Raw genomic sequence first — 15,946 nt, 5'->3', positions numbered from 1 at the left:
TTGGAGGCTCCAGAAGAAAATGCTGTTCCTTTCCAATTTATTGATTGATTGAGTTGGTGTTTTAAGTTCACTTTATACACATTAAGGCTAATTGGGACTGGTCCTACAGTGTAAAGTGGGATCTGAACCACTATGAGCATCCACCGGGTATCAAACCCGGAAGCCCTTGATTACAAGGTGACGATTCTATAGATCCACCAAGTTTTCTGAAACCTCAGAAAATATGCGAACTACAGGCTTCCCCGTAACTTAGCATAGCGACACTAGCGCCACTGCCTCCACGCCAGGGTTTCAAATGTCTTGGTGGATCTATACCATGCACCACCGAGGTCTTGGAAATGAACAAGGACCTCCTTACATATATAATGTATGTATACAGTATAGGCCTATATGGTGTATAAATAGTGTGTTAATATATAATAGTTTGATAGAAAAAATCTTACATTTTGGACCCCCGAATCTGATCAACCTAGCTACGTCCCTGCTTGAAGCATCACGATATATTTTTCCTCACATATTTAACGATATCAGTCGATACTTTCCCGGCATTTTGGTCTTTTGCGTGGTTCACAAAGATGCCATGCGACACTTTCACAGTTAAATTATCCTGAGAGTTATTCAAAATTAAAACCTTCCATTGATTTTGCACCAATATTGTGTTAAAAAAACCTGTATTTTGTGATTCCATAACAGGTGTTTTGATATTCTGATGTAATTTTTGAACATTTCAAAGCAAAACTCTGATAAATCGATGCTTATAATTGGAGTGGAATACTCTCCAACTAATATTAATGGTTATTTTGAACAGTTTTTAATTGTTACAATTTTCAAACATCGATATTGTTATCTGTGTATTGTTAAGAGTATCTGTATCAGTTCAAAATTGTATCAGCTCAGCCCTTATATATAAGAGCAAATACCGCGAAATATCAAATTATTTATTTTCGTGTGGTAAATGTTTACTGTCTCCTCCATCATTTGTGTGTATATATATATTTACCACATTATATAACATTTACCACACAAAAAGAAATAATTTGATATTTCGTGGTTATTTGCCGCATTATCATCGAAGAAGAAAGAAGTATCTGTGTCACGTAGTGTAGAGGCACAGAATACTGACGGTGGCGTCTGTACAGTCAGTGTTGCCAGAAACAGTTGATAGTTAACAAATGTACTTTCCCCCATGTGTTTACTGCATGGTGGGTGGGTGGTTTCAGGGAGGAGGGGAAAGGGTTATTGGTTGGCTAGGTTGAGTCCAGGGGATATAGTGGCGTGCGTCGTATAGACCCTTTCCCATTGCCTGCGGAAAGACATGTCTGAATGGGGAAGGGGGTAAAAGATGGATGATGGCCACATGGAAACAGTTGTTAAAGGTGGTATTATGGCTGTTGGTATGGATGGCAACTGTGAAATCAGAGTTTTGGGGGAGGAACGGTGGTTATTGATCCTAAGGTTCAAGGCAGTGGAGGTTTCGCCCAGGTAGAAGTTGCTGCAGATTTGGCAGATGAGGGTGTAAATTAGGTTGGATGAGTGGCAGGTGCCCTTAGGGTGAAGGGTGAACTCACCTGCAGTGGTGGGGATCAGGAGGGTGGGGGAGGTGGTGAATATGGGGCAGGTCTTGCACCTGGGTTTGTTGCACCTGTGAGCTTGGGGGGAGTGGTGTGGAAGGGGTGGGAGTGTTTTGGACCAAGATGTTCTTGAGGTTGGGGGGGGGGTCAACGGAAGATGACCCTAGGTTTATCCTGAAAGATGTCCCTGGTGTCAGGATCACTGTGTAGGATGGGAAGGAGGGAGTGGAGGGTATGTCTGCTGATTTTTGTAAGGTGGGGGTGGTATTGGGTGATCAAAGCTGGAGGGTTGGTTTTGGGTTGTTTGGTGCATTTGTGGGAGGTGACTCTCGTCACGGTTGCTTAGGGTTGGGTTGTAGTTTTGGCCGGATGAGGGGGATGAGTTGAGGCATTGGCCTCTGAGGGCTAGGGAAACTGGGATGGCTTTCTTCCAAAAAATTGCATCGAGGGAGGAGAAACCCCCCCCCCCCCCACTTCCTTCAATTACCAACCTGGTAAGCAGTACAGTCCAAATAATGTATCACCCACCCTTAATATTATCCATTCCTGAATTTACCCTCACCTAGTTTCAACTGGAAATACAGTTCGCTTCAATGGTACTGTTTCCAACTCCATGAATAAAGACACGAAGGTACAGATAAAAAATAGCCGTGTGCTGATCATTGACACAAGTGAAGTTAGTTGTGTTCCAGACAAACCTATGAACGAACATTATTAGCAAAATTCCCACCTGAGATCATCCAGCCTGGGAATCAAACCCAGCTCTCCTGCATGACAGTCAGATGGCCTATAGACTAGACCACCATGTTTAATTATATATGTAGAAATAGTGGTTGCATACATCATGGTAAGCAGTATGTATGTATTATTATTTATTATAACTTTCCAGGACATTCCAGTAAAACTACTCAAGATATCACATGCCAGTATTACTTGCAGAATGGCAGAGTTGTGCAGTTTAGGAGTGATGGATCAGTGCTGGTACTATGTCCTGATGGCACTATATATAAATGTTTAAAGTTTAAGTAAGTTGACACAAAACATTTTGCTTCATTGGTAAAAAAATATTGTGGGAAATTGTGCTTTGAATAATCAAAGCACCTCTTGTTTATGTGGGTCTGAAAATATTACAGACACTGGAACAAAACTAGTACAGTGAAACCTCGATTTTATGTATTTCAGGGGACCAAGCTGAAAAAAAACTTAAAATGTGGGAAAATGTAAAATTGAGGAAAATTTTGTAACATTTTGCCATGTTGGTACCATCAAGCTTGAATGTATAATGCGGGAAAATGTCAAATCCACTGTATCAGTGGTGAAGTGCCCTATGAGGCCATGAGGCTGGGCCTACCCACATCATTACTCTTTTAAAGGTGTCTTTACTTATTTCATCAAAACACATGTAATGCAATGCAAAAGTTTGGAATTTTGTCATTTATGATAATTACAAAAAAAATTCTAACCCTGTCCAGTATACGAACTTTCCACGGAGGCACATTTGCTGGGGCCTCTTCTCTTCACATTCTGCCATACGGTCGTATATGCGGGAAGCCTTTTCTTATAAGTATTGTACATATGCTTATAACGTGCTCATGAGGCCGGCCTCACCACCGTAGGGAGGAATGGAAAGAATATAAGCAACAATGCATTTCCATCAGGGTTGGAAATTTGTGGTATACCAACATTTTATATAAACATTAGCCTGGTTTCATGGAGAGAGATGCCCGACCCTGTGGCCGAGTGATTAGCACATCGCGCTGCGACGCCAAGGGTCCCGGGTTCGAATCCTGGTCGGGCTTGTTTGTTTGTGAATGTCCATTCATCAATTTCATCATTTCATCACTCATCCCCATCTTCGCAAATTAGCCAAGAGGCACAAAACGCGAAGTAAAATAAACTAAATCAATCAATCAATCAAATCATGGAGAGAGATTTCTATTTCATTGTATATTCTCCATATTTTGTACAAAACTTAGGTCTTCCTTTCATCGACAAGAGTAAGTGAAATTGAAAATTACGGAGTATGTAGTTCTCACTTCGTTTTCTGGTCAGAGTGCTTGCTGATGGTCTTGTCGATTCAACCAACACCATAGCGTAAACAGAAAGTCTAAAAAAACTTATATTTGCAAAGTAAGTCTTCATACCAAATTATCTAAATTAAAATGCTAGTTACGCCTTATATTGACAAAGTAGTTTTAACTTTCACTGCAAATAGAATAATTTATTTTTATCGTGAACGGGGATTCCCTGGCTTGTTTGCTGTCTGTGAAAACTTGCCCTGCCCATGATGCTACAAGGCAGCGTGGCTCGCGAGTACAAGGTTCGTCGTAGTAGAGCTTTGGTTGGAATTCATGTCGTGTGCAGCGATCAGATTTATGCTAGAAAGTGCCTCATTGGACTTAAATGCAAGAACAATTGAGTTCTTCATTGAGTGAAGATGTAATCATCGATAAGGTAGGACTCAATTTTGTTCTTTCTTTCTTATAACACTCATGACTAAAATGTTTTCAACTCTATTTTCCTTTGCAAGTAACAGTGGAAAGTGACAGCAAAATTTAAGAAGTTAATGCTAAAAAGTTGTTGAAACATTATTTAATGCATTAACAATGTTGTCGAGTAGACACTTTTTATGCAGCTGACACAAGCGAACAGGTAGGCCGTTTCGTGTACCCTGAAGAGATAACAAGAGGAGAGGGCTTTGACAGTACAATGCAAGGGAAGACTTTTTTGGGTTTAGGACAAAGAGTGCTATGGGTTTATTCACGTTATTCCGGTTCAGGTCTGACGGAACAGGCCAGTGTTGTCACATTGGATTGGCAGAAAAGAGCTAAATTGCACCTAAAAATTCAGATTCTATTTCTCGCAAGCAAGTACATTTATTATATCTTGTTTAAATGTTATATAGTAACCTGTCATGTTGCCATCATAGTAGGGTCCCAAACAAGGATCCTATGTTCTATTATCACATAAGGTGTCCACTTATGCAGAATAAACTGCAATGCGACGTTTTGTATTCACACTGAATGAGAGAGGTCACCTTTACTTTTGTTTTTTCTTGAAAGCTTCCGCCCCGCAGTGGTCATCCTAACACGTTACGAAGCCAGGTGACCTGATTGTGGTCATGTCAATGTTTCTTGATCCTCTTTAATTCACCAATTAATACATAAATACATTCTCATCGTCACGAACAAATGAGATCAGAACAAATGAGATGAAAGCAACCAAAATTTAAATTATGTTTACTTGCAAATACAAGTATCAGATATTCATTTATCTGCAAAGCCAAGGCTGGATTTAACTACAAACGTTCCTTTGGTTACTATTACTCACTTGATGAAGATGGTTTGAAACACTTGAAATATTGTGTTCAAACCAAGCATGTGCCAGTAATAATAATAAATCAAAGCAAGTGTGAGATAGTTATGTTATATTATCATTAGTCATGTTGGTGCAAGAGATAGCTGTGCTTTAAACTTTGAATTTATTTTCCACTTTTTCATCAAAAATTCATAACTCTGCTCTCTATACTATTTTGATCTGTTGAGGGTCTGGTGTTTTGTTATCCTTGTCATCACTTGTCTGTACATGTGTTGAATACAATTTTTTTATAAGATGAAGATTTTAATCCTTGGTTACATGTATTGCTTTTAGTCATGTCAGGAGTTCATCTCTGCTCAAAGAGTTTTGTTGATAAGACATTTTAATTTGCAAATCCTGACTTGTATTTAGATTTGTATGATGTTACAGAGGCACTGGCCCACACATAATCTTATTTTCAATTTAATATTATTGCTTGTATTATTTTTTGTTTTCTTATTTTGCTGATAGCAATTTAGGTTTCAGTATTTTTCATACTGCAAATCTTGTTTGTCATTGAGGGACAGTCTGAAAGTAAGTTTCCCCCAGAAACGGTGTGTTATTCGAGAGTGCAAAGTAGGATGTGATTACACAGGCATATAATTTCTGGTGCTGATGTAGTAGTGTTGTTAATAGAGCAGTGTGTATCCATGGATGAAGAAGGAAGTGTAAGCCTTTGTTAGATAAGAGTCCATGCAAGTTTACAGTTCTTGCAAAAGGTCCAAGCAAATGGTGCATCGAAGATGCCATCCCTTCTGTGACTCACGAGCAGATGCCTGGTTAGCCATTTATACCCACGGGAGATGACTGTGGTTGACATTGCTAATGTAGTTGTGATTGGCCATGAGAGAGTTCATGAAATCATCTGTGACGACATGCAGTACGAGGGTCACTATTTATATTTTGAGCCTTGGCAACACTGATTGAAGTTAGGCGCGATTTGACATTTGCACGGAATTGTCTGGCATTATTGACCATAACGTACTTCAAATGTTTTGTCAATAGCTTGATTTGTGTTGTTTATGTTGCCTTGGAGATTGTGTGGCAACAATAAAATGGAATTAACTCGTGAACATTTTCGTGCGATGATTTTTTTTCGATTTTCGACATGGATTATCAAGACAAGAGTGCATCGATCAACTTACTTCCACATTTGGCAATGAAGCCCCATCCTTTGCCACTGTGAAATGCTGGTATAACGAATTTAATCGTGGCCGCCATTCGCTCACCGACGAGATTCGCGAAGGTCGTCCAAAATCAGTTGTTGTTCAAGAAAACATTGATGCTGTGCAAAACCTAATACTGCAAGATCGTCATGTGACATACTGTGAGATTGAGGCAACAATAGGCATTAGTTCCACCAGCATATATAAAATATTACATGATCATTTAGCTGTGAGAAAGGTATGTTCTCGTTGGATCCCACACAATTTGCCAAAAACTCAAAAAGACGCTCGCGTCAATTGGAGCAAACAAATGCTCAATAAATACAATCGTGGTGCTTCAAAAGACGTATATAAGATTGTAACAGGTGACGAATCATGGATATATGCATATGAGCCGGAACGTAAACAGCAGTCGACTGTATGGGTGTTTCAAGATGAACCCAATCCAACAAAAGTTGTTCGCGCTCGAAGCACATTGAAACAGATGGTTGCCTGTTTTTTCGGGAAAACTGGTCATATGGCAACTGTGCCTTTAGAGGAACGTAGAATGGTCAACTCTGAATGGTACACAACAATTTGTTTGCCAGAGGTCTTCGGTCAAATACGGAAAACAAACAAACGCCGTCGGATCATTCTTCATCAAGACAATGCCAGCTGTCACACATCTCGTCTAAAAACCGACTTTATGAACAGTCAAAAAATCGAATTGATGGGTCATCCGCCATACAGTCCTGATTTGGCACCCAATGACTTCTTCTTGTTCCCGAATGTCAAGAATAAATTGCATGGACAACGATTTTCGTCGGCGGAAGATGCCGTTGATGCGTTCAAAAACCATATTATGGAGGTGTCTAAAGAAGACTGGAAAAACTGCTTTGACAAATGGTTCGAACGAATGCAAAAGTGTATTGACCATAAAGGAGAATACTTCGAAAAACAATAAAGCAGTTTTCAATGCCAAATTCCTGTTTTTTCATTGTTAGGCTCAAAATATAAATAGTGACCCTCGTACATGATGTCACAGATGTAGTGTCATTACAGCAAGTTTCTTGCCAGTTGGTAAACAATGCATAGAGTTTTGCAAATGAGGTTCTGCACCTTGTGAAGCACTAGGGCAGATGCCTCAATGTCTATGGTAACTGTGTCTTTATTTCTCTCAATCCTAATTTATATTTAATAAAATATACCTCTCTGCAGATGACAGTCTGGTGAGACATACTTAGACTGTCCTTTATATTTCTCTTGTAACTAATCTTAAATAAATGTTTTAGGAAATCAGAGCCAACACCAGCACCACCACCTCCTTCTCCCCCTCCACCAGCAGAACCGAAACCAGAGGAAAAGAGCAAGGGGCAGGCTAAGAAAGACAAAGGACAAAAGATGAAGAAAACAGACAAGATGGAGCCACCTGGAAAGAAACGATATTCAGTCAAATCCGAGGAAGCGACAGTGCCTGAGGTTATAAATGTGCAACCTCAAGAGAATCTCGACCTGCCCCTAGATGTTTCGGAGTATATTAAAATACATCCTGATGGTGTTCGAGAGAAAGTTATTGGTCACACCTCAGAAGAAATTGTTCCATACATGGTCCGTACGGCAGTCGATCTGGAAGCATGCGAGGTAGGTAACTGCTTATATAATACTATCCTTATTAGTATCTTCTCTCTGCATTGAACTAATACCAATAATCTTACAAATATCCACCAATACTCACAGTTGAATATTGTAACATTAAAAATTGTTAGGATAGTGAAGAATAATTTATGCTGTATGCGAGTATTTCATTGAATCATGTTGATACTCAAGTTAAATAGGTGCTTGAATAAAAATCTTGCCACCAAAGATTCTAAGTTCAAATACCGATGGATGTTCCTCTGCTCCTTCATCAATATAATTCAATCATCTTTATTTTCATGATTAGCAAAGATGTAAGTGATAGTGTCACCTGAAGACTGATTAATTGAATACTGACTTACGCAGCATGCCATGCAACACATTTTTTCAAGTAGTTTAACTCAATCTTCCAACCCAAGTTTACAGGTTTGTGTCCCAGACTGGGCATGGGTGTTCTCTCTGAGTGTCCTCTCATCAATTTCACCTCATCACTCATCCTCATCACCGCAATTAGCTGAAAGTGGCAGGAAAGCAACATGAAATAACAAAGTGAAACTTGCACATTTTCAGTTTCAAAAATTAATTTTTAAATGAATACTTGAATACAAAATTCCCAAAACTGGTAATTGTTCACCATTTCCAGACAAAGGTCAAGATGTTTTAGTAGGGCAAATGTTCAGGATTTCCAGACACTGAGAAAATATTTTTCTTGTATTGTTTTTGCAAATTCTGGAATAAAATTTATTTCCAAGAACTTTCCAACAGAGTGAAAAAAAATCGAAAATTAAGTACTTTTAAAACACAACCATTGAAAATTTCTTGGCTGTTCATGATCCCAAAAGTCAGGATCGCTTTGGAAAATACTGATAACAATGCAGCACACTTCTCTGAGGAGCCAATTTTCCACAAATTTTCCTGATTTTCTGTTTCTTCATTGAAATACTTGTTTTCTTAATGCAAATTATGTGATGCTGAACATGTAGAACTTTACAATTTCTTTCAAGTTTCCTCATGACACCAGGTACAAATCTAAAATATAGGACATGTTCAGGAAAAAACAGGATGTCTGGTAACCCTATTATCATAATAACTATGTTAATTGTAAGCATTATGTACAGAATATAAAATTCATATGCTCGTTAATTTTTGTTCGTCTACAAATGAATTGATGCTGCTAAGTATAGTCATAATTTAACAATATTTTTTTACAGCTTGTTATCAAAAGGGGTGATGGAACTTATATGCTCATAACAAGTGAGAATATTTTGATCACATGTTTTCCTGACGGAACTAGGATTACATCTTCATTGACAGTTACTGAGGATGTGGTGTTGTTTAAAGAAGAAAGGGGAAGAAGTTGTGATTATACTGTGGAGAACAATACCAGAGTGGATGGAAACGAAGAGGCAAAATTGAATGAAGAGGAAAAGATATTGGAAGAGATTGAAAGTACAAATGATGGAGAGAGAAAGGAGGACAAAAGTGAGAATGAACAGAGAAGAGGTTCAAGAAGGAGCACTTGCTCCAAGGTGAATGTGGAAACTGACGAATCGTTTGTGGTAGTTCACCTTAATTATCTCATTGAGCATCCCAATTATGCATCAGTGCATTACGAAGAAGAAAGCAAAACTGCTGAAATACTTCTTCCTCAGGTAATGTATGTACGTATATTTATAATTAGAGATGAACCGATATGAAATTTTGGCCGATACTGATAAAGTTGTCCCACACCATGGCCATGCAGTCTAAGGCGTCATGCTTTGGGCTCTGGCATGCAGGTTCGAGTCTCCTGGGGGGAAGTGTAACAACTCCTGAGATTTGGGCCTGTGTATGCCGAGTCTCCTGGGGCGAAGCATAACAACTTTTCTCCTGAGATTTCGGCCTGTGTATGGGACCAGCAGCCACCCACCATCGTGAGGAGTGAGGAAATTGGGGAGCTACGAAAGAGTAGCATAATTTGGTCATGGAAACCTACGACTGGGGGTTCATCGTGCTGACCACACATTACACCATCTTGAATTTTTGAATTTGAATTTAAAATTTTGGGTGCATCAGCACTAAGGCTATTTTGCACCCGTCACATTATACGGGGTCCAGCCCCTTATCGTTACACATAACAACTCTAAACGTTGCAGAACTAAAATCATAAAATATTAAAATCTTCTGACTTTTGTTAAAAGCTGAGGCTGTAAAGGAGCACTCAGCACAAATAAGGACAAAACACAGGACAACACAAACAAAATTATACTGGCCATGGGGCCAGTCGCCAGAGCCTAGTTAGTCTTCAGTCCAGGGTGTACTACGTGGAAGTGAGGTTGACATTTGGGTGTACTACGTAGAAGGTCACCCCCTACACCCCACATTACACCATCAAGTGGTCGGATGATCTCCCACCTTGGGTGAGTGAGGCTGTCAGTTGGTAGGTAGCCCTGGGCCCTCAATGGGCTGTTGTACCATGGGTTATTATTATTACTGACAAAGTATCGATATAAAATTTACCAATACCAATAACCAATATTCTACCGATCTGATATAAAATTCCAAATGGTTCATTGAGCTCCTTAATAATTTTATGTTACTAGATGCAGGGGTGCCCATCCCCCTCAAGGTCTATGACACACTCCCCCCCCCCCAAAAAAACGGATAGAACATTCCCCCACGTTTATGCCAAATTATTTGCTCAAATTATTTTCTTCACACAAAATTTGCGGAACAGTGTAACAGAGACGTATTTAAACAATATGTGTTTACTTTATGTATTATTTACAATGTAGACATTACATGTATATTGTATATTACCTGACATTGACTGAAATAACATTTTACACAAATTATAATAATTTCTGACATTGTTGCAGCAAGCTTATTGATAATTTCCTCAATTGGCTCCACTTTTAAAATATCGGACTCACAGGCTGGAATTAAGGTAGACATTAACCACTCATCAGCCATACACGAACATAGTCGGTTTTTAATGGTTCATAATTACACTCATTGTGCATTCTACAGAGCAATTTGTCAATTTATATAATACCTGCAAATTTGGAAAGTTCGAAAACTGGACAACAACACGATTATGGTTTAATAAATCCATTCTTAACCCATTTCTGTAGATCCATAACTTATTCAGAATCCATCATGTCATGTGTACCTGAACTTTCTAACTTTCTCAATCGCATCTTCCCCATCGCAAAACCGACGTTAAATAACTCAATATTAGTAATGTTTTTGATTGCAAAGCTTCAGAAACACTTTACAATTAAACCATGTGAACAGGAAGGATAGAATAAAAAAAAATTAAAATAATTACCTGTCATGTTTCTCGTGGCTCATCTCATTAGGCTGATTTTGTTAACCTGTTCCTGAACCTGAAGCACTTTCATCATTGGTGTAATTTTGCCAAGGCCCACTTCCAAATTTATTTTCCACAGATTTTTAGTTTTATATTCATGTTTAAGTTCATAGTGTTTTTTTCTACTTATCCTGGCGATGAATGGTATTGCACGTGTACTCCACGAACTGTCTTGTAAGTCTCTTTGGAATGAATGATCCCCTTTCAATTTACATAGTCAATAAAAGTAAGCTTTAGACAATGAAAACTGACAGTATTATACAATTATCCAGTCAGTCATAGCACAGGACCACAACAAGCGAACAGTAGCTGCGATTGGGTTCCAAAACTAGGAGGCAGGACAGTTTACTTTCCCTTAGTACATTAGGTTTAGCATAATGCATGGGCAAAAGTGGCAAAAAGTGGGGGGGGTACAATTTGCCCACACCCTCTCCCCACCCCCCAATCTCCACCAGGGGTGGAATGTGGGCTACTGTAGTCACTATGATTGAATGTTGTGTATTTTTTCTTGTGTGATATAAATATCTGTATCATCAAAAGTAGTATGGAGTGTGTAGTAAGGGATGTGTAGTAAGGGATGATTTCATTAGCAGCCAATTAACACTTCAAGTGATGTTTTAAAAGACATTGAAAAATGTAATTTTTGTATATTTCTAAATTTGATGTAACTTATTGACACACACATAATTTACCTTCATTTAACACTGTTAAACTCGGTTTACAAAGCCCCAGCTGATAATTCCTGAGCCCTTACTGGAGATCAATTCTAGCTACGGGCCTGACTGAACCCTATTTTTAACATTTTGTCTGCTTGACTATGCGAACAGCACATCCCCCCCCTCTTTTCCAAACTGATTCTAAAAGGCATAAGCAGTTGTGCTTCATTTCAACCCCATCACCGCGATCAGCTACAGGTAGGTAGAGAAACTGTACATAATCCATAACTAAAAATCAATAACAAGTGAATCAAACTAAACGTTCCCCCCATTTTTGTGTGAAGATATGTAGAAGTGGCAGCTAAACTATAAAATTTTGTCCCCCCAAAAAATTCCCATGATGTAGGAACATCATGAATCCCCCCTGTGGGCACCCCTGACTAGAAGAACCAAGCTTTTGCAATGCAAAAGAAGATACATTTACTTGAAAAAAATAGTACAGAATGGAAAGTACATATTATAGCCTAAAAATCAATAACAAAATGGCACAATATTGCACTAAATTGCGAGATATTTATAGACATATCGGATCAGTAAAATTATTGTTAATTTAACCAATACATAATATGCTTATATCGGCCAATACCGAGGGTACCAATTAATTTGTCCCATCCCTAGTTGTAATACTAGGGTATTATGGCATTTCATACAAGTATTTGAATTATAGTCAGGGAGGATAATTGAACTTAACTGTTTGATATTTTGAAAATTTTGGAAAAGTGTTGTTCTTTACTGAGGATGTAATAGACTAATTAATACTACAGCATATCAGCTGATATGTATATATACAAATGTCTCATTTTATTAGCAAAATTCGCCGGTCCGTGTGGCAGAGTGGTTAGCACATCATGCTACGATGCCAGGGGTCCCGGGTTCAATCCTGGATTAGGCATGGATATTTGTGAGTGTCCATTCACCGATTTCATCATATCATCACTCATCCCCAAGTAAAATGAAGCAAATCAATCAATTATTGGTAAGATTCTTATAATGTCTAAATAATGGGGATGGGCCGATCTTTAATTTTGGCTGGTACAGCTGACCGCTCACGAGAAGATATCTGAATAAAGTGAAGTGACGTAGCGAAAGGCAACTCCACTATTAGGGTTGGTGGAGTACACCCTGAGTCAGAAACATGCTAGCGATGCTACAACAAGAGCAGCAACACAAGTCGTTGTCATTATTTTCTTTGAACTTCTTTGAAATGCAGACTAAATAATGTACAGGATAAGCAATACAAAAATATTTTGTACACTGAAAAAAGCAAAAACCTGTTGTCACAGACATAGCTGCATTTCGGGTTTTGTGTAACTGACACAAATCAACTCTCATGCACTTCCACAATGACACTGGCCGCAGCGGAAGGCTTCCTGCTACCCATAAAATCTGTAAATGGACCAGTTGTACTCTTTACCCCTGCACCCCATCCCCCTCATTTGGGGATCTTCTTGTAGGCTGACTGCTGTACCGATATAAAATTTACTGATACTAATGTTGTACAAATCATATTTAGGTAAAGTTCCCGCTGCACATAAGCACTGTGCCATGAAGGCACATTTAGGGCATGTGGGTGTAGGGCCCCGCATATTCTCAATCTCGGTCATTTTGGAGGTGATGTGATCAGCACCATGCCCCAGCCACCATTACCCCCCTCCCCCCAGGGTTGCCCCCAGGTACCCATTGATTTGAGGCTGGGTGAACCCCATAGCCACTTTATGCCGGGACAAGGCCAAAAAAAATCAGACCATCAATCACTCACCCTGGGAATTTAACCCGGGTCTCCCACATGGCAGTCAGATGTCCTACTGACCAGATCATCGCGGCTCACCTACAAATCATATACAAGATTGTAAATGTTCCTTGAATGATGCAAATAGTTAATTAACCTCCTTAATTAACACATGTAACCAGGTGACTGCAATGGTTTTTGTGTTTGAAATGAACAGCATCCAAATGACAATGGTACACTATGTCAAAATTTTATCCTTTTAACTTTAAATTTCATTGAATGTGGTAACATAGACGAAATATCACACAATTTTTAACACATAACCCACAGCTCTCCCCCCTTGGGAAATTTCAGCAGATTCCCATGATAATCACTATTGAAGGGGGAGATATTGGAGATTACAATTTGTATATTTTAATAAGGAAGTCACTATGTAAACTCACCAATTATTATTATACACACACATGCAATATACTTACATAGCTGCAAAATGTTTTTTTTTTTATTATTAATTTCAGTAACTAGTCAAAATTCACATTGAAACTCAGTGATCAGATCACCTAAATTAATCGAATGAAAATAAACTGTTTTGCAGACATGTGAATATGTACGTTGTGTGCGTTATCTTGCCATGTTTAAAGTTTTTTGTAATATGAACTTAACAAGTTTATTAAAAGTATAAAAATATTACATGACAGAGTTGAAACTAATGCTATGTTACTTCACTCCCAGTACGAATCTTCATCTAAGCAGTCAGCTGTACCTGGCAGGTGGGTGACAAAGGTGGTTGGATAATGTTGCCGATCACATCACTTTAGAATGTATGAGGCCCTACTTCTACATCTGCTGTGCACCTTTATGGCACAGTGCAACAAACCTTTCATATATATTCCCATTGTATGTATGTAGAAACTTGTGCATTCGTTCTTCAAGTACAAACACAACATATTTGTTACTGTATATTGTTTTTCCAGAATGTCAAGGTGATAGTTAAACCTACAGGAACCTACTGTATACATTCTGATGCAGACACAGATATAAATGTTGAACAATATGGGGTTACATTTTCTGCCCGCGTGTGCAAATGTAATTCAGTCTCTACGTCTGTTTTGGAATTTTCGAACTACATCCCTGGCATGACACAGGATAATCTCTGTAAAAACATTGATGTGTGGAATAATGTTTTTTCTATTAGTTGCAACGGCACGACAAATATGCAAGCTGGTAACAGCTGCACATGTAAAATCAACGAGTATTCTTGTTGCCTCGATAGGGTGTGCGTAAATTACCTACCGCCAGTTCAGAGACGCTTCTTTGTGGTGAAGAGAGATCTGAGTGGGGTGGAGATATTACATGTTAATGAAATTGAAGACTTTTTCCACCTTTGCAAGCAGAACGAGAATCTATTTTTTGAGACAAATTCCTACGAGAAGGATCCAAACAAACTGTACCACACTGTAATGTTCCCTCTGTCAAAAGATGAAAGCGAACGGTGGCATTGTGATTATCAAATGAAATATCCTTCACCTAAAAATTTGTATCGGTGCGATTTGATAGTTAATAAGGATGATTCCTTTTCATGGCTTGTTCCACACCCACTCAAGAGTGCTGGTATTCCTCAGGAGAGAAAAATAAAGCATGAAGATCTTCAGACAAATTTTGCACCAAAAGCATACATGATTAGAATAATCAGTAATCCAAATATTATAAACTATGAATTGTTTGATGCAATTAAGTTTGGCTGGAGGAGATATTTAAAAGAAATAGTTGACATTTATAGAAGCTATCTTAAAGGTCAACCACATGATAAGCGTAGCCCTGAGGAAAAATCTAAGGCGAGTGTGGTTTTTGATAAAGGAATGAAGGCTTATTTAAGTGAGAATATTAACATTTAAATGAATTGTTGTGAAGAATATCAAAATTGAATAAAAAGTACATTGCACATTACTGTGTCTAATTTCATTTAGTTTATATTAAAAGTATTACACTTTACGTGCATAAATATATTAAATCAGCAATACTTTAAAAAATATTGCTTATTCACCAATCAATTTCTGCAACCTACTGCCATCATTCACCAAAGGCTCTTTGGTTTAAACCTGGTGTAATGATTGACATAATCAGTTGTGGATTAGAATTGTGTGTATTCACATGTGCATAAGTATGCTTATTTTATGGTGCACTTAACTTCAAGTTAGTTCACTAGATTTCACTTGCGTTCAAGTTCATTCATTTTCTCTTTCAATTTTGAAAATCATTGCCAAAGTTGATGTTCTTGTCATTGAATTGTTATTAGAGTTGGTTGCTGTGGAGGATCTCAAAAGATTCTTGCATGACACATTGGATGAGACTGATACATTTGTGTAATATCCTCTTGCTGCTGATGATATGTCATGACGTCAGATTTTTGTGAATGGTGTCAGTTTCTTACTGAAATTGAA

At 38.4% G+C, this 15,946-nt stretch overlaps 1 protein-coding gene across 2 annotated transcripts in view; it reads left to right on the top strand.

The window, feature by feature from the left end:
* The window catches only part of LOC146000039 (uncharacterized), a 93,459-nt gene extending 78,030 nt beyond the window's left edge, over positions 1-15,429 (top strand). For both annotated transcript variants that reach the window (XM_083137358.1, XM_083137357.1), the window contains 4 exons: positions 2,461-2,596; positions 7,366-7,714; positions 8,920-9,360; positions 14,480-15,429. In XM_083137358.1, the coding sequence (XP_082993484.1) occupies positions 2,461-2,596; positions 7,366-7,714; positions 8,920-9,360; positions 14,480-15,400 (1,847 nt within the window). In that variant the 3' untranslated portion in view covers positions 15,401-15,429. The remainder of the gene's footprint in view (positions 1-2,460; positions 2,597-7,365; positions 7,715-8,919; positions 9,361-14,479) is intronic.
* The last annotated feature ends 517 nt before the right edge of the window (positions 15,430-15,946 follow it).

The sequence above is a fragment of the Lepisma saccharinum genome, chromosome 16 (assembly GCF_977018435.1).
Source record: "Lepisma saccharinum chromosome 16, izLepSacc3.1, whole genome shotgun sequence".
Classification (NCBI taxonomy): domain Eukaryota; kingdom Metazoa; phylum Arthropoda; class Insecta; order Zygentoma; family Lepismatidae; genus Lepisma; species Lepisma saccharinum.
The sequence above is the reverse complement of the archived record's forward strand: the minus strand, read 5'-3'. Positions and strand labels throughout refer to the sequence as shown.